We start from the raw sequence: 17,018 nt of genomic DNA, 5'->3' as shown, positions 1-17,018 counted from the left end.
GACAGGCAGAGACGACAGACGGCTATTTTGATTGTCCTGCGCCGCCTACGTAAATGTCTATGCCGCCACATCAACAGATCTAGATACATACTACTACCACGCCGACCCACCTCGATAAAATACAGACAACTGCCGCTGACATGTCGACGGGCGCTGCGCTGTTGGCAGGACAAAGCCGACAGAAGCAGCGGTAGCAGTAGCAGCAGCAGCAGCAGCAGCAGTGCAGTACAGTCATTGAGAAGAGACCAGAACAGAACAGCAGAATAGAGTAGCAGTGTGAGTAGCTAATGTAAAACTAAATAGAGCGAGAGTGGCTGGCTGGCGGGGGGTATCAAGAGGAAAACGAGCAGCTAGAGAAGAAGAACAGGAGGAGGAAGCGAAGACGGATAGAAGAGCAAAGATGAGATGGATGAATTTAGACAAAACCCCCCTGCGCCGCCGTCTGCTTGCTGCCGGCTCGATTCAATGCTGGTTTCTCCTCCCATCACTGTTCAGAGCCAGCCATTCCGTATGTCGACCTTTGCATCCTCCCGTCTACGTCCTCCTCCTCTATCGATCGTGCGAACAAAAATGGAAACATAAGCAGAATGGCTGGAATACGGACATGCAGGCACAAATATCAAACATTTTAGCAACAGTCAACAAGAAGCGAAGAAAAGACAACACAATCAAACCAACAGGCCGATCAAGCCAGCTCCTACGCACACAAGAGTCGCAAAGTCAAGTGACGGGCTGCACGCTCAACGGACCCGGACTCCGGCTTCCACGCTGTTGCTGCTCGAGCGACGGCGACTCGTGCCGCCGCTGCCGCCAATACTCATCGAAGCGGCCACGACCGAGGCTTTGGCGGCCCTGGCCGTCGTTTCCGTTGTCGTGAGAGACGCGGGGCTCCGTGGGGCTGGGGACTTCGTGGTAGACATCCTCGTCCTCGTCGTCTTCGGTGGATAGACTGGAAACAGGCCCGCTGTGCGATGCGTCAAAGACTTCTTGGATAGGCGAGACGGAGGCCGCGCGCCCGCCGACGCTGTCGGTAGCGGGGTGGTCGAAGAAGCTGCGGTTGTGACTGGGAGGTGCTGAGTCGCTGGCGCGATCGTTGGGTTGGGGTTGGGGTTGGTGGTGCTGGTGAGGGATGCGGATGGACGGCGAGCTCCTGGCTACGGAGCTTGGTGACGGCACGCGCGGGCGCGGCGAGTTGTTGGCCGGCGGCGCGAGCAAGAAGAGATCACGCTGCTGCTGCTGGAAGCAAGACGTGCGGGGCGTGGGCACGCTGATGTCGCTCGCCGTGGCGCCTTCGGACTGCGCGTATGCGGTCGTTGCCTGGCTCTCGTACGCCAGGGCGCCGCCGCCGCCGCTGCCAAAGTGGAGCGACGTCGGCCGCTGACGGCGGCTGCTGCTGCTTGGACCGCAGTCTTGGGGTGGCAGGATGCTACTCTGGATGCTGGTGGTGGAGTCGCCGCCAAAGCCGGTGCCGATGAACGCAAGCTCGTGTGAGCGTCGAGAAGGCCTCGTGTGGGCTTCTGCCTGGGCGAGGTCGAGGCCGTAGATCGAGGCGCGATCCGTCAGTGCGCGTTCTGCAACGAGAGAGCTGCTTGGACGTTTGCAATGACAGTCGGGGTCACAGGCACACAGGAGAGGCCTTGCGACCAAAGATCGGGGTCGCCTCAGCTCGGAAAAGTCCTGGGGGAAGATGTTCTGGCATGCTGGGCTGATTGGACTACTCCTCGGGAATAGTGGCTGGAATGCTTCGTCTTCAAATCTATGCTGTGGCTCTTCCGGCGCACTTTTGCAGCGAGTGTGCTGAATGGTGGCTGATCGCGAGATGGCTGTAGGAGCAGGCTTTCGAATCTTGGCTCGCTCAACCTTGGGTCCATTCCGGAGAACGGCAGTTGCGGTTTGATCTTGACTTGATATTGCGAGAGACTCAGATGTGGATTTTTGCGTAGTGTGGTCTCGTCTCAAATTTCCTTGCCCTCGCAACAAGGTGATGGCTTTGCGGATCTTCGTCTTCATTTTGCTCGCTCCTTTTGATTGCCTTGCCCCCTTTGGATCCCTTGGCTGGCGTGGAAATCGTTTCGACTCTGAATGAATGTCGCTGTCTTTTCGACTCCGCAGAGTAACGACTTGACCGCGTGAAGTTTGTCGGCTGGTATTTTCAGTGGCTCCATCCAGGTCCAAAGCATTTGAAGCTTTTCTGGCAGGTGGGCCGATCTCCAGAGCTCCGGGAATGACTGATTGGCGACCAGGCGCAAGATCAATAGTGTGATCTTGTAGAGCTCTTAGCGGACCAGTGCTGGCAAGCACCGGGCCATCCATCGCACTAATCGAGTGCCATTGGTCCAGAATTGAATCCATTCCAAGGCCCTCTCCTCGGTCTCCAGATACTGTTCGTTGTGACAGGACATTTGCGGGACCAAGCTTGACCATATAATGAGAAATGAGCGTTATGTGTTGGGAGTCCCCGGTGATGTTGAACCATTTGAACGAGCAACTCTGGCACCGTATTCCGCTCCAGACGCCAGGTAGTCGAGACAATCTCAGGAGCATCCGATTGTGCCATTGATGACAACGGGGGCAACTTCCGCAAAAATTGACGTCCCATGTCCCGGAGGGCAAATTGGCGATTGATAATTGGTTTTGGTGTGGCGGCATGTTTGGCCCTCGGATACTAGACTCTGGGAGAGTTTGGTTTTGACCTGTGTGATCCATCCTTGGTTTAGAATCTTAATAATGGAAAAGAAAAAGGAAAGTGTCTTGCAGAGGCAGATGAGTGAAAAGGTCAGCAGAAATCAAGGTCGTGACTTTTTCGTGCCTGCAAAGAGCAAATAAGACAGCTGCGAGAGGAGGGAAAAGACAAAGACGTAAAGTTTGGACATGTTGGCGGAGAAGGCACGCGCAAAAGAACTATGACGCTGGATAAATGTATAAATAATCAAAGCGTCGACTGCCCCCACGGTCAGTGAGGCTCTCTCCAAGGCTGCCTTGCAACCCGCTCCGGTCCGGGGCTGAGTGCCATCCAGGTGTGGCACTGCCAAAACAAGAGCCTCAGAAACGCGCACCGCCACGGCATATGCGGTGAGAAGACCCTGATTTATGGTTGCCTGCATAGCGAACTCATGTAATCCATGGTTTCTTGACACAAGTCGGTTTTGCCGGATTGAGTTTTTCCAAGCAGCTGTTAGGCTGCAAAGGAGTGACCAATGATTAGCGCATCAACAACAGCAAAAAGATTGTCGGCCTTGGTCGCGTACGGTACGACGGAATGTCAGAGGCTTCCGATCCCCCGCAGCTGACGGGACGCCACAACCCCATTCCGCTCACGAGAGCGGCTTCGAGGCCGTCATCCACGAGGGCCGCGCCGCTCGGCCGTGTGCCTGGACGACAAACACGTTAGACTGACGACGAAAGACCGGGCGCCTCGAATGCAAGAGCTAAATTTGAGTGTGAGACCCCAACAGACTTGTAGATCTCAAAGGCTCGATCGTGTTGGTTGCGCGCTAAAGCTCTTTTCGCTCCAACTTGAACAAAAGTCCCCGCTGTACATTGAGTGCTTGGAAAGTCGAGAGTCGACGCACATCCAGAAATGGGGGCTGAAATGGCTACTTTCTTTAGAAGCAATTGCATCATGGCGCGCGTGAATCGACGAGTCTTTGACGTCGGCACTCGCCAGAAACCAACTTCAGGGCTTTGATTGCTGACCTCAGAAGCGCATACAATGTTCCTCATGCGAAAGAGATTGTGACCGCCAGAGGAGAGGAGCCTCGGTATGGCTTGGTGGAAGCGATGGTCGACAAAGGCGGTGCACAGCGGCGGGTTGGGGCCAAAAAGGTCGGTCTGACCTCAGCGACGACTATTTGTAGCTAGCCCTGCGACCAAGCGACATGGCTGTGGATTTTGGCAGATTTCGGTTCTATGAGGGTCACAATTGGGTCCATGTCTGGTGTGGAATTCGGCCATGGCTTGGAAGGATGGGAGGGACGTCTAGGTAGCGAACGTAAACGAGCGGTCGACGTCATCGTTGTTCGGAGGTTGAACGACCAATGCCTTCATTGTCAGTGGACAGGCACAGCGAAACAGAATGCCGACGTTTGGGAGAAGGTTGGAGAGAAAAGGCAAAGAACATGTAGGTGGATTGAGATGGTGAACCCCGCAACGCCGAGACCGCGAGCTCCGCTCGTAGCAGCGGCCGACATCGGCGCGTCCCTCTCTCCCCACCTCGTTCTTGTCATAATATTTCGAACCACAGACGCCGACCTCTGTAACACCACGTATCGCCAACATGCCTTCCTTCAACATTGTCGTCTTTGCCGGTGAGTTGTCCTCGCTGAAGTTCCAAGGGCCACCTACTGATTTTGTCCACAGGTGACCACTGCGGTCCCGAAGTGAGCTCTTCGCGCCCCGCATCTTATTTACAAATGCTAATTGCAGCTCCATAGGTCACTACCGAGGCTCTCAAGGTACCATTGAGCTCCCCATGGTATATCCGAAGCTCCTGCTCATTCGACTAGATCCTCCAAACCATTCAAAAGGCGAAGCCAGAAATCCAATTCAACTTCGACAATCAGCTGCTTGGAGGTGTAAGAAAGAAGAAACTAAACCTCCCACTTGCGTTCACTCTGGCTAACACAATGCCAGGCCTCAATTGATGCCACCGGCAGCCCCCTTACCGACGAAGCTCTCGCCGCCGCCAAATCCGCCGACGCCGTCTTCCTTGGAGCCATCGGTGGACCCGTGAGTTCCCCACGATCTCTCGAATAGCACAGGTGGGCTGATCAAGCGTGCAGAAATGGGGCACAGGCAAGGTCCGCCCGGAACAGGGCATCCTCAAGCTCCGCAAGGAAATGGGAACGTTTGGAAACCTGCGTCCCTGCTTCTTCGCGTCCGAATCCCTCGTCAAAATCTCGCCCCTCAAGGAATCCGTCGCTGCCGGCACCAACTTCAACATCATCCGCGAGCTGACGGGCGGCATCTACTTTGGAGAGCGCAAGGAGGACGACGGCAGCGGGTTTGCCATGGACACGGAGCCCTACTCGCGCCCCGAGATTGAGCGCGTCACGCGGTTAGCCGCGACGCTGGCGCTGCAGGAGGACCCGCCGGCTCCGGTCTGGAGTCTGGACAAGGCCAACGTCCTGGCCACCAGCCGCCTGTGGAGAAAGGTCTTCACCGAGGTCATGGAGAAGGAGTTCCCGCAGCTCAAGTTTGGCCACCACCTCATCGACTCGGCCGCCATGTTGATGGTCAAGAACCCCAGGGCCCTCAACGGCGTCATCGTCACCAGCAACCTCTTTGGCGACATCATCTCCGACGAGGCCAGCGTCATCCCCGGCAGCCTGGGTCTCCTGCCCAGTGCCAGTGTTGGCGCCATTCCTGACGGCAAGACCAAGGTCAACGGCATCTACGAGCCCATCCACGGTACATCTACTCACCAATCGTCCCGTCCTTATTTGCAACTAATTTGAAATAGGCTCCGCTCCCGACATCTCCGGCAAGGGCATTGTCAACCCCATTGCCTCCATCCTCTCCATCAGCATGATGCTCAAGTACTCGCTGTGCCTGCCCGAGCTGGCCAAGGCCGTCGACGTGGCCGTGAAGAACGTCATTGACAACAACATCCGCACCGCCGACATTGGCGGCTCCAACTCCACCAGCGAGGTCGGCGACGCCGTTGCTGCGGAGCTGACACAGCTCCTCAAGCAATAAGCTGTTCATCTTGCTCGCGGGGGAAAAGGTCTCCAGACGCTAGAGGCATGTGATTTCGGAAGAAAGGGAAAAATTGGGCTCTTACATATTTTGGAAGAATCGAGCCTTTACTATGTCAGAAGTCGGGCTTTGCAAGGAAGACAGTTCATGCTTTGATGATCAGCTAGCTGGGCTGCAAAATTTGGGGCTTGCGTTTGTCGTGGTATCTATGACAGCGAGAATCAGTGCCACTGGGCGGAGAGTGATTTCACAACCTTTTTCGGGTTTTCCAGATGCGAGAGGCGCCATTGATCACAAACGAAAAGTATTCTGCAAGACTTCTGATCGCTGGCGTCAGTGCTGATGTGAAGTGACTAAGTCGACTGGATTGTTGGCTGTTGCGAACGTGATTTAGCACAATGGCAGCGACATCACGCGACGTCGAAATTATACCACCCACCCGGTAGATGGCGCCGAGCACAAGAAAAAGGATTGCACAGACAAGGTATACGATTGCCATTGAGATCAGATACTTACCCACCACGAACCACCGCGCTCGCTCATCATCTGGGCAAATTCGCTCCCACACTGCTGCACGAAGCAGAAGAAGGAGCATCAAAAACGAAGAGGAAAAGGAACTAGAAAAGCCGACAAGGAGTAACAAACAGGGGGGCTCTCGACTGCAGACTATGGATGATACAGAGACGACCCCACAACCAACCACGTATGGCAAACACAAAACCATTGAAGACGACGAAAAATAACAAGAAGCGGCTCTTCTGTACCGCACGCACCCTCCCCGCCTAGTTTCTTCCCAAAGAACGCCTGATAATGCTTTGCCTTCAATCCTTACATTCGTACAAGAAGAAGAGGTGGTACCTACGTGGAGTCCCCTCTTTCTTTTGCCCTGCCCATGATGAAAATCGCAACAAAAAGGGGGGGAGGGGGCCGACGACGAAAAGCGGAGAATCATCAACAACACTGTGGGCGACGGGAACATGGCAAGTCAATCTACTCCTCGTCCGTGTCCGTCTCCGTGTCCGTCTCGCTGTCATCCGTTTCGTCCTCGTCCGTCTCGCTCTCGTCCGAGTCGTCGACGTCGGCGGCCGCCGACTTGCGCTTCTTGGTCTCGCCGCCCTTGAGCGCGTTCATCTGGCCTGCCAGCGAATCTGGAATGGTGTTAGCCAAAGCTGCTACTGCTGTTTTTGTAGTCGGACGGTGTGGTGAGGATGGCGACTTACCCTCTTCTGGCTCGCTAATCTCTTCCTCTTCCTCAATCTCCGCGGCCTTGGAAGCCTCGTCCACGCTCAACGTCACGTCCATCTTGGTGTCCATGCCAACGTAGCTGTCGCACACCATGTACATTGTGAATCTGTACTGGCCAGCCTGCGGCGGGGCGCCAAATTGCATCTTAAGCGTTTGCACGTTGTAAGTCGGGTTTCCTGCCTCGTCGAAAAGCGGCTTGTCGAACTTGGTGAAGGTGAAAGGCGGGACGACAATCTTGCCCTGCCTGTTGTCGCCGAGGAAGACGTGCCATCGGGGGGAGTGGTCGCGAGCCAAGTAGGGAGCGTGTGCGAGAGGAGGTTGGCCAGCAAGTTCGGCCTTCTTCGCCTCCTCGGCCTCGACACCCTTCTTGCGGCCATGAAGAGCGTCCAGGTCGCCCTCTTTGGGATCAGAGTCGGCAAGATCTTTCTCGGTGATTTCGGGTACGTTTTGGAAGCCGGGAGGAATGAGGCGAGCCTTGACGACGAATTGAACCAGACTACCGGGAGTGATGAACTTTTCTCCAACAACCTTGAAAAAAGCCTTGTCTACGCGCAGGAATGGAAGTTGCGTCGCCACCTTCTCGGCGGCAGTCAATTGACTGTCATTGAGGAGACCAGAGCCAATTGCACGCTTGCGCCTCTCTTGCGATGCGAGGCCCATGAACTCTTGTACAGACATATGCGCCCTTGCGCTGGATCCCTCAATCGAGCGAACAACAGAAGGGGTGAAGTGAGGGAGTTGAAGCAGCGGTGATGAGCTGGGCGCCACTGCTTGAATCAAGCATTGCGATGTGCGGTAAGACGCCAGGATGGCAACGATATTGCCATACGCAAGCGCGGTGGCAAGGAAGGATTCGTTCAACTCCAAAGCAATGGGAGCGGCCTCGTATTTTTCTGTAGTCTGTCAGCAACTCGCCTTGGGAGAAACGGAGGTCTCAACAAAGACATACCTGCGTTGAGTGTGGCGTCACCCAGATCTACCCGTCCAAGGTACGCCCACAGGAGAGCCAGCGCTTTTCTCCGCGCTCCTTCTTCGAGGTTCTCCAATTGCTCGCGATCTTTGACAGATAGTCCCCCGGCCAGTGGCGAGAGCTCGCCCTCCTTGAAGATGCTGGATTCGATTTTGGATAGACCCGACTCCGCTTTGTTGCCTTTGAGCACTTCTTCAAACTCGGTACCAGTGCTCACGGCGTGCAAAACACTACCGGGGGTCATCTCCGGCTTGTACTCCTTGAAGATCTTGCCGGCGCTCGAAACAAGGACCTTTTCTTTGGTGACACGCTGAGTTCCATACCACCACTTGCCGACCAAGTAGGGGAGCACAACTCCCAGGACCAGACCGTAGGCGAGCAAGACGAACTTTCCGTTTCCTTCAGTGACGATCCACTTTGGCAGGGCGATACCGATGCTGAAACTCTGTTTACCGTCGGGGTGGCCGTACTGCAAGTAGTTGTTGCGAACTTCCTCGTCCGTAAGCGTCTTGAAGGCCTTTGTGACCTCGACCCAGTGGTCATTGATCGTTTCCATGGTAATGTTCTTTTCGGGGTCCGGTTGGATCTTGTCGGGGTGCAGCGTGAGGGACAGTCTGCGGTAGTGGGATTTGATTTGCTTCTCGTTGGCGGACTGCGAATGTCAGTATCCATCCGTCTGTCGGTCTCTGCGCAAACCTACTCGCGACACGCCAAGGACCTCATAAGGATCCCAAATCTTGGGCACAGTCCGTGCAGTGACGACCATGAGGTAAACCATCCACGCCATGACGGTCCAACCGGCGACGGCGAGGATGATTCTCCCAAGCCTGCGCTCTTTTCTCCATAGCTTCCTCCGCTGAGCGTCGATGAGGTCCGAGTTCTGTGGCGCGTATTCCGACTTTATTCTTGGTGCTGTGTTCTCAAGCTCTTTGCCGCGGGTGAGAAGCGAAATGGTGATTGGAATGGTGACCAAGCCAGTGATTGTGGTGACGAAGTAGGGAAAGAATTGTCCCTAGAGCCCCGGTTATCATCTATCCAGTGCCAGATTTGGCGCGCAGTAGCTTCGTACCTGCTCGTCGTACGTGTAGTCGGTAGACATGGTGGACCGTGAATGTCCCTACGGGACGCCGCGAACTTTCTGAAATGCTCGGACCTGGGATGTCTGGAGCAGATGGAGTGCCGGCGGACCTGGGGATTGCTGTAAGGGCTCAAAAGACGGTTGCCTCAGCAGCTGGCATCGTTTGTCGCGGAGGGGCAGGGTATTGTGGGAGTTGCGCTTTCAATGCACCAAATGAACAGGTGTCTTGCGCGCGCCGTCCCGGCGGCCGCAGCAGTCGACGTCCGTGCACGTGACTCAGCGGCCAACCAGCATAGCCGCTCCGCGAACGTTTCCACGCTCAGCTATGAAAGACTTGCCGTCTTCATTATGGCAACTTGTCTTGGAACCGCAGAGGTCTTTATGGCGTTGTAGTGCTCCGTTGCTTATGCCCAAATCCAAACGCAGTCTGAAGCTTGAAATCTGCAACTTCTAAAGCAGAATTGTTGATATGACAGAAGATGTTCAGCACGGCAGCATTGGGATGACTAGACAGCAATTAAACGACTTGGCGACAACACTTTGTTTGCAGTGGTGGTGGAATTGCTGGTCGCCAGCGACTATCAAGGGAATGCCAAGAAAATGGTCCGTTTAGACAAAGTGCCAGCGACGGGGACAAAGAGCCACTTGCACGAGTGAAAGCACTGCAACCTGACTCGGAGCTGGTGTCTATTGAGGTCAAAATGCGTAGTCAAGCGTGCAATTCTACGTGTCGACGAGAAACGGGGAGGCTCTCCAAGGTGTTGCGGCTCCCGGCGCGACCCAAAGCGGTTTAGTCGGGTTAGCGGCTAGGCGGAACCTCGGAAAAGCTAGCGGCACCCACACTGCCAAAAAGCCCTCCGACTTACACACCTCGCGGCCGCGACAACGACGACAGCTCCATCGGACGAACGACCCCACGACAAGTCGCCCACCATGTGTACGTATCGCGGCGCCTCTACTGCAATGCCATGGCCTCTCGCTGACGGTTCGACACAGCGCTCGTCTCCGGAGAGAAGAGCAACTTCCAGTACATCCTGCGTCTGCTCAACACCAACGTTGATGGCAAGCAGAAGATCATGTACGCCTTGACCAAGATCAAGGGTGTCGGTCGCCGTTACTCCAATTTGGTCTGCAAGAAGGCCGATGTCGACCTCAACAAGCGGTAAATACACACACGAAGCGACCGGTTCGACGCGAGCGGAAAGGACTAACGGCCACAACACAGTGCCGGTGAGCTCACCACCGAAGAGCTCGAGCGTATCGTCACCATCCTCCAGAACCCTACCCAGTACAAGATTCCCACGTGGTTCCTCAACAGGCAACGCGACATTGTCGATGGCAAGGATGGCCAGGTTCTCGCAAACGGCGTCGACAGCAAGCTCCGTGAGGACCTCGAGCGCTTGAAGAAGATCCGCTCCCACCGTGGTCTCCGTCACTACTGGGGCCTGCGCGTCCGCGGACAGCACACCAAGACGACCGGCCGCAGGGGCCGCACCGTCGGTGTCTCCAAGAAGAAGGGTTAGTGGTGTGCTGGAGCTCTCGGGGTTTTGGGCGAGTGCGTGGGTTTCTGGTGGGCATCTGCTATGGCTTTACGGAGCATGGCTACAACGGTTTTGTCGGGTCTGCAATGTTCCTACGACGAGCAAAAATGAGAGTTGGTCGGTCGTCTAAAGTCGGCTGGAAATGTACCATGCACGACGTGCAGAATCTCTCAAAAAATCACATTTCGCAAAGTTACCCATCCGTGCGCATCCGCTTTGCTATTCTCCAGGTTTCAAGCGATCGTTTCCATCGATGTTGGGTTCACCGAGTCCTGCAGGCCATCTCTTTTTCAATCAGAATCGCGGCTCGGCTTCCAGAGGCCGCAGAAGTGGCCCGGAGCGCTTGGCCTCTGGACATTGCTGCACCACGTCACACCCTGGTCCGGCGTCAATATACAGTGCAGTCTGCATCTTCAGAGGCGGCGACAACGACTTTGCTCCCCAACAGCATTCCCTCAAAGCTGCAGGCTTACCGCTCCCCGATACCGCGACTGTAGTGATTGGTTTGCCATAGTGTTTGACCGTCTTACGCCCCTCTCGCAAAATTTCATGGCTGCATGCGCCGGGTCTGCTGTTTGCTGGCTCACCTGTGCATCGTCTGTTTCGGTATGTCCATCGCCTGAGCCACAGGATGCAGTGACAATAAGTAAGTGTGCAGCTGCCCGTTGGGCTCTGCTTTGCATCTCCAGACAGGCTCTCCTCGTACCACTCCAGCTTCTTTTCACTTCATACATGTAATCATTGCACTCGAGCGGCATGCCTCCATTGCATCCAAGGAGACTTGGCGCACGCAAGTCGCGCTCCCAAATCTTTCGGCCGCTCTCCCCCGTGCTGGACGCTGTGTCACGGCTTTTGAGGCCGTCGTCCGCACAATCGCAGCTATCATCCACCACACCCACTGCCGCAGCCAACGGCAGCATCGACAACCAAATGGACCGGGACATTGTGCCAGTGCCGACGGCACCCCTCCCTCCGGAAACCCCTTACGATCACGTCGTTCCCTCTAGCCCGGCACCGTCAACGTGCGGCTCCTCCACCTCTTCAGTTCCCAACTTCACTCCAGACCTCGCCGCATCCAAACGGCGCCGACTCCAACGCCTCGGACACCTTGACAGCATCCCTCCGCCCGTCCCGTTCGTACCGGAGCCACGAACGGTGCTGGAAAAGATTGTGCTCCAGCTGTTCGACGAGCAACGAATGGACTGGACGATGATTGCCGAGCCACTTCAAAGAATCTACGGCCTCGAAGTGACGAGCGCCGGCGTGCTCTCCGTTTTACAGGAGCACGGAAGAGTCCAACGTACCATGTGGTGGGACTAGAGGGGAGGCTGGTCTGCAATCTGGAACGCGGGCTCTGCAGCAAACAGCTGTATCTCGTGGCGAACTGAGTCGCCCGCCCCCGTCACCAGTCGAGCCACGAATCTGGCGGCTTGCAGCCTCCGGCGAGAGGATATGCAGGGCCACGCCTGGGGAAAAGTTTTGATCATGATGTCGAGCCATCGAATGGCTACGCGGGACGAGGGCGGACAACCCTCGTCCGTACAGGTCCCGCACCCGCTTTGCTTTACGACGACACGACTTTGCGCGATTGGGCCGGTTTCCATAATTGTTTCTTTTTCTGGCGGTGCTCAGGGTCGGGTTGTGACTTTGCTGGATGCATTCGTTTGCTATTCGCCTGTTGTTCGTTCGCTTGCATGGCGGGCGCACTCATGACTGGAGCTTGATCGACCACGACTGTCGAAGAGTACATGTCGCTTGTTGGGTGGGTACCTCTGCTTGTCTTTGCCTCTCTTCGCTCGTTTTGCAGTAGTCATGGCGCCCCGGGCTTTTTCGGTAGCTTGCCTTGTTGCTTGCAGACAAACGATGTTATGATTATGACCCTCGCTAAGAGGGCAGCGCTGCCATTGATCCTCTCTTGCTGTTGCCACTTGATTGTCCACTAGGCAGACGGTTGGGCTCTTTGAAGTCGCCCAATTTGGTCCACACCGCTTGCAATCGTGAGTCGCTATCCTGGACGCAGAGTGTCGTGGTCGTCGGCTTTTGCATGCTGGCAGACCCTTGACCATCCAGGGTCCGCATCGAGCAGGCCGACGCGGCAGGGATTCGCTGCTGGGACATTTTCTCGTTGACTACTGAGCTGTCAAGCGTCGAATCGTTGGGGGCTGGACGCACTGGATCACTTCTAGAACCGACGTGGAGAGCAATGTCGTTGATGCCGCCGTGGTGAAATACATTCGTTGACTGATGGAGTCCACCAACAATGCCCTGCCGGCGAACCTTCCCCAAATCGTTAGAATCGAATTTGGAGATTGACCAATTGTCCTCGTTCATGCGATTACTTGAGCCTCCGAGGAGACAAATTGTGCTCCACCTGGACAACGCTGGCTGACGGCCCGCATCCGATATGCATGCGTAGACGCAAAATGTCCTGAACGAGCGGGATGCCCCTCCATCCGAAATAGCCATATGCAGAGGGCGAAGGTTCGACTTCGTGGTCTCCTCAGCCGTGTTCGCGTGCTAGTGGCTGCCAGATGCTGGTCGCTGCAGCTCGGAACCCCAGAGTTGACCAGGTACCTAGGAGAGGCTCGTGAGGTGCGGAGCGGCGGAGATAACGCAAGAGGGTGGGCATTCGATTCTCATCTTCTCCATGCATGTGTGCCCGTGTCGGCAGAAGACACAAACATGTTTGCATTAGCTCGACGGGTTTAAAAGATCCGGACAAGAATGCATAGAGACACCGATTGCTTGAGAGTTGAGACGATATTTCAATCCCTTGATAGCTAAGCGAGAGACATGGTTCCGCAGTACATATCAACAAGGGACAACAAACGAGAACTGGTCTTGAGCTCCACACCGACACTAAGGGGCTGAAATGTCTTTGACGGATCATCCACAGATGATAGAAGCAAAGGAAGACATTTAAGCATAAGTTGCGGTAAAATGTTTCTCCCCAAACGCTATCCTCCCGCCCATCCGCCACGATTGTCCATTGTTTACCGTTTGCGCATCTCTGCAGAGTACTTACAACGCGTGAATTCTTAACTATTGCCCAGTCCATCTCCGCATGGCCTTTGGGAAGAATGCCTACCTCCGCCTTTAATGCAGGAGAGTTGAGACTATTCAAGCCGTTACTAGCCAATTCCGGCCGCACATTGCGCGACTCCCCACGCCGAGCAGAAGGCTTCACGCGATATCCGTTTTTCACGACGGCGGACCGTCACACGCAGATCGCAGAATGGACCGGCATATGACATGCCAACAGAATCCAGCTCTTCACGCGTCCTTCCACATCTGCCCAACCCTCCAAAAACACCATCCCAACCACAGTCCCCGCTTCGTGAGAGCCATCATGGCGCGCACCAAGAACATCCGTGCCTTGCAGAAGCGAGCAAAGAGAACGGAGACGCCGGCTGCTTCGGTGCAGCAGAAGACGAAGACGGCGACGGCTCAAACGGCGAAGAAGCCGGCAAAGAAGAGCGCCGTCTGCCGCGACTACGAGTTTGAAGACGGCGACGATCAGATGTGGCATGCGAAGTTCTGTCTGGATTCGTGGAACAAGCCTGGCTCCAAGACTCTCCTGCTCTTCCAGTGGGACTGCCAGGACGCGCCGACGTGGGAGCCGTACGAGGGCCACAACGAGGACAGCTGTCTCGCCGCCGATTTCTTCGTAAGTCGTCGCGCGCTCAATCCGAACCCCCTCCCTTGACAGGCGCAGCAGCGACAGATACTGATACCTTGTCACAGCACTGGGTTTCCGACAAGCCTCGCCCTGCTGGCTGGAAGCCGCCGACGGGCTGGTCGGTCCCGGACACGCGCCCGCCGATCGAATGGTTCGAAGCCGAAGAAGCTGCCCACAGAGAGTGGCCGCAGCTGTGGGCGCCCAAGACCTTGGAGGCAAAGCTCAGAAGCCTGGAGCCGCGGGGACGACAGCAGAAGAAGGCGCCTGTCCGCGCTCGTCCTGCTGGCAACGTGAAGATCAAGGCCCACGGCGCAAAGAAGGTGCTGGTTCGCGACTCCAGGAGGAGTACCACGAGCAGCCCCACTGTGGATTCTCTTGACGAGTGTCCGTCTCTCGCGGAGGTTGAGTCGACATGGGGCTTGCGCAAGGGCAAGGGCAGATCGTGAGGCACTCGACGTTGCGTCAAGCGGTACTGGGAAGACGGTCTTCAGAAGGAGTACGTGTAAGTTGGTCCCCCATGACACTACCTCGGCGCAGAAGCTGATCCACCTGCGCTCTCAGTGACCAAGGTCTAAAACTGTAGCCGTCGGAATCTCCAGACCGCTGGGGAACGCCCTCTGCCTCCAAACACATCATCAGCTTTTTAGACGGAGGCGACTCACGAATCCGAGAAACGGCCACTCTGCAACCCACACCCATACCCACGACATGAGTCTTGCACCCTCGGATAAAAACAACCTCTTTCTCTTTCCAGTCGGTCGATTCAGCTACTGCTTTTCTTGCTCGGTCCAATGTCGTTCGTGGTCCAAACGATACCCCATTTCAGAACGGCGAAGGGTCAATTCTCTTTCTACGCAGCGGTTTGAGCCGGTTGCTTTGGCCTCATATCGGGCTTCTTTCCTTGCTCTTTTGCCTTCTCTTTTTTTCAACAGCGTGGATGGAGGACGGGACATGAATCAAACTGCGATTCTAGGACTGGCTGATGGATGAAATGGTCTTTTGCTGGTTGCTGGGTCGGGAACTAGCAAAATCTCGGATGAATGTGGCACTTTGATCGACTTTTAACGGCAGACCTTCGGACTGGTTCATGAGACGAGCGAAGGGCGTGTCACCTAACCTTGGTTAGCTTGATTAGCCTAAAAAATGACAGTGACTCAACGGAGCAAAAGCACTTGGACATGATCTGGACGAGAGCAAGGACGAGACAGAAACACCACGCGCTGGCAGAGGAAATTTGGCTTGAGATTTGATACAGCCACGTAGCTCATTCACCACTCTAACGCCCTGAACTCCTAGAGCCAACTTTACACCCTGGTGAAAAAACAATGCCCCATGGCCAGGAAACCGCAGCCTCCGAGTACGACACTTTTCAATGCGTCATGCTGATTAGCCCTTTTGAAAGAAATCCCATACCCAAGAAGATAAATCCACCATCACCGCAATCAACCGTGACGCTGGTAAACGGCGCTGACCATGGCGTGATCTCTCTCAAAGGGCTCAAGGGTGAGCTGCTCCTTGGGCTTGATGCGCTCCTCGCGAAGCTTCTGGACCTCGCGGGCAAAGACCTGCTCCGCAGGTGCTGTGCTGTCGATACAGTTGGCCTTGATCGAGACCATGACACCACCACCCTGCTTGAGGAACAAGTGGGCGTTCAAACCGACGATACGGGCCTGGTCAGGCTGGGCAACGTCGGCGAAGATGGCGTCGACCATGGAGACAAGCATACGGTACTTGAGCGGGTGACGGGCGTCCTCGACGATGGGAATGACGTTGGTGCGGTGAGTGGCCATGTTGACCAGGTCACGTCCAGAACGGTGGGAGAACTCGACAGCGTAGACGGTACCTACTCGAGGTCAATATCATGGATGTATGCGTACATGGCAGAATTACTCACCAGTAGGGCCGACAATGTCAGCAACGTGCGAAACACTGGTTCCGGAGGCAGCACCAAGGTAAAGCACCTTGCTACCAGGCTTCATGTAGATATCTGTCACCATTAGTTTCACAATTTCGCAGACCTCGGGTTGTTCTCTTCTTACCAGCCATTCCACCGAGGATACCGGCCGCCAACTTTGACCTGAACGGGTTCCACACTCTGTACTCGGTGTTGCTCGACTCGCCGTTGGCACCGGTAGCGTTCTCAGCGCCAGCATTGGGGATTTGGATGCGCTTCTCGCCGTAGACGCTCTCGCCGGGAGTCAAGTTCTTGGTCAAGAGCAAGTCTTCCTTTCCGCGTCCGACAAAGACACCTTGGTGCCTGTGGGGCTCGACAATGACCCTGGCACCACCTAGTAGATGATTAGCACCATCTCTCACACTGTAGACATAGGATGAACGCACCTCTGGCACCAGGAGCGCCGCCTCCACGTCCACCGCGTCCGCCGCCTCTGGGAGCGCCACGGCCACCGCCGCGAGGAGCACCACGTCCACCGCCAAAGCCGCCTGCAAATAGTCAGTGATGGGACCTAAAAATTTCGTTCAAGAGGGGAAACGATCATGGTGGATGCGCAGTTTAGGAAAAGGAGAGCAGAATAAAAAAGAGAATCGTACCTCTACCACCGCCGCGACCGCCTCCACCACGCGGAGCGCCGCGCCCTCCACGGGCACCTCCACCGCCGCGGGGGGCACCGCGTCCACCTCTGGGGGTAAAAGCCATTTGTTGGATTTAAAAGGGTGAGTCTCGCGTCGAAAAGGCTCAAGGACGAGAGCGAGCGGGCGGCAATCGATGTTGGGGAGTTCGCAATGGCCGAAGCTTGGCTATGGAAAAAGTTCTTGACGGAGCCGCAGCTCCTGCCCGCCGTGCTAGCC

General features: G+C 55.7%; 7 protein-coding genes across 7 annotated transcripts; 4 read left to right on the top strand and 3 right to left on the bottom strand.

Annotated features, from left to right (window-relative positions):
- Positions 1-493: 493 nt before the first annotated feature.
- J3D65DRAFT_453239 (uncharacterized protein) lies at positions 494-3,062 on the bottom strand. The gene has a single exon (XM_066796366.1). It carries the CDS (start codon positions 2,704-2,706, stop codon positions 721-723), a length of 1,986 nt encoding a protein of 661 aa, XP_066654136.1. The 5' UTR covers positions 2,707-3,062; the 3' UTR covers positions 494-720.
- A 983-nt stretch (positions 3,063-4,045) lies between these two features.
- Positions 4,046-6,013, top strand: J3D65DRAFT_631138 (3-isopropylmalate dehydrogenase Leu2A). The gene is made up of 7 exons (XM_066800892.1): positions 4,046-4,307; positions 4,360-4,379; positions 4,434-4,454; positions 4,506-4,574; positions 4,633-4,728; positions 4,782-5,409; positions 5,462-6,013. The coding sequence occupies exons 1-7, from the start codon at positions 4,277-4,279 to the stop codon at positions 5,695-5,697; spliced, it is 1,101 nt and encodes a 366-aa protein (XP_066654135.1). The 5' UTR covers positions 4,046-4,276; the 3' UTR covers positions 5,698-6,013.
- Positions 6,014-6,687: 674 nt separating this feature from the next.
- On the bottom strand, positions 6,688-9,011 carry J3D65DRAFT_669473 (Sec63 Brl domain-containing protein; the record flags this gene model as incomplete). Its single annotated transcript, XM_066803204.1, has 5 exons — positions 6,688-6,845; positions 6,918-7,835; positions 7,892-8,564; positions 8,613-8,924; positions 8,982-9,011. The coding sequence occupies 5 exons, from the start codon at positions 9,009-9,011 to the stop codon at positions 6,688-6,690; spliced, it is 2,091 nt and encodes a 696-aa protein (XP_066654134.1).
- Positions 9,012-9,849: 838 nt separating this feature from the next.
- On the top strand, positions 9,850-10,726 carry J3D65DRAFT_631133 (40S ribosomal protein uS13). Its single transcript, XM_066800891.1, has 3 exons — positions 9,850-9,927; positions 9,987-10,152; positions 10,216-10,726. Exons 1-3 carry the CDS (start codon positions 9,924-9,926, stop codon positions 10,511-10,513), a joined length of 468 nt encoding a protein of 155 aa, XP_066654133.1. The 5' UTR covers positions 9,850-9,923; the 3' UTR covers positions 10,514-10,726.
- Positions 10,727-11,291: 565 nt separating this feature from the next.
- On the top strand, positions 11,292-11,972 carry J3D65DRAFT_631128 (uncharacterized protein). The gene has a single exon (XM_066800890.1). The coding sequence runs from the start codon at positions 11,462-11,464 to the stop codon at positions 11,849-11,851; it is 390 nt and encodes a 129-aa protein (XP_066654132.1). The 5' UTR covers positions 11,292-11,461; the 3' UTR covers positions 11,852-11,972.
- Positions 11,973-13,880: 1,908 nt separating this feature from the next.
- On the top strand, positions 13,881-14,656 carry J3D65DRAFT_604789 (uncharacterized protein; the record flags this gene model as incomplete). Its single annotated transcript, XM_066798301.1, has 2 exons — positions 13,881-14,198; positions 14,276-14,656. The coding sequence occupies 2 exons, from the start codon at positions 13,881-13,883 to the stop codon at positions 14,654-14,656; spliced, it is 699 nt and encodes a 232-aa protein (XP_066654131.1).
- Positions 14,657-15,365: 709 nt separating this feature from the next.
- Positions 15,366-16,969, bottom strand: J3D65DRAFT_574548 (fibrillarin). Its single transcript, XM_066797657.1, has 5 exons — positions 16,761-16,969; positions 16,551-16,652; positions 16,250-16,498; positions 16,105-16,197; positions 15,366-16,053 (listed from the first exon to the last, which is right to left on the bottom strand). Exons 1-5 carry the CDS (start codon positions 16,864-16,866, stop codon positions 15,653-15,655), a joined length of 951 nt encoding a protein of 316 aa, XP_066654130.1. The 5' UTR covers positions 16,867-16,969; the 3' UTR covers positions 15,366-15,652.
- Positions 16,970-17,018: the final 49 nt, after the last annotated feature.

This window comes from Phyllosticta citribraziliensis (genome assembly GCF_038025025.1).
Source record: "Phyllosticta citribraziliensis strain CPC 17464 chromosome Unknown J3D65scaffold_8, whole genome shotgun sequence".
In the NCBI taxonomy this organism is placed as follows: domain Eukaryota; kingdom Fungi; phylum Ascomycota; class Dothideomycetes; order Botryosphaeriales; family Phyllostictaceae; genus Phyllosticta; species Phyllosticta citribraziliensis.
This window is presented reverse-complemented; position numbering and strand designations above follow the sequence as displayed.

Excerpts from the sequence above, each read along its gene's own strand:
- J3D65DRAFT_631128 (XM_066800890.1), top strand. The coding sequence starts at position 11,462 with ATGGACCGGGACATTGTGCCAGTGCCGACGGCACCCCTCCCTCCGGAA.
- J3D65DRAFT_574548 (XM_066797657.1), bottom strand. The coding sequence starts at position 16,866 with ATGGCTTTTACCCCCAGAGGTGGACGCGGTGCCCCCCGCGGCGGTGGA. Across the intron at positions 16,653-16,760 it reads CGGTCGCGGCGGTGGTAGAG|GCGGCTTTGGCGGTGGACGT; the intron begins GTACGATTCTCT and ends GACTATTTGCAG. Across the intron at positions 16,198-16,249 it reads TATCCTCGGTGGAATGGCTG|ATATCTACATGAAGCCTGGT; the intron begins GTAAGAAGAGAA and ends TAATGGTGACAG.
- J3D65DRAFT_453239 (XM_066796366.1), bottom strand. The coding sequence starts at position 2,706 with ATGGATCACACAGGTCAAAACCAAACTCTCCCAGAGTCTAGTATCCGA.
- J3D65DRAFT_631133 (XM_066800891.1), top strand. Across the intron at positions 10,153-10,215 it reads GATGTCGACCTCAACAAGCG|TGCCGGTGAGCTCACCACCG; the intron begins GTAAATACACAC and ends GCCACAACACAG.
- J3D65DRAFT_631138 (XM_066800892.1), top strand. The coding sequence starts at position 4,277 with ATGCCTTCCTTCAACATTGTCGTCTTTGCCG. Across the intron at positions 4,308-4,359 it reads CAACATTGTCGTCTTTGCCG|GTGACCACTGCGGTCCCGAA; the intron begins GTGAGTTGTCCT and ends TTTTGTCCACAG. Across the intron at positions 5,410-5,461 it reads CATCTACGAGCCCATCCACG|GCTCCGCTCCCGACATCTCC; the intron begins GTACATCTACTC and ends AATTTGAAATAG.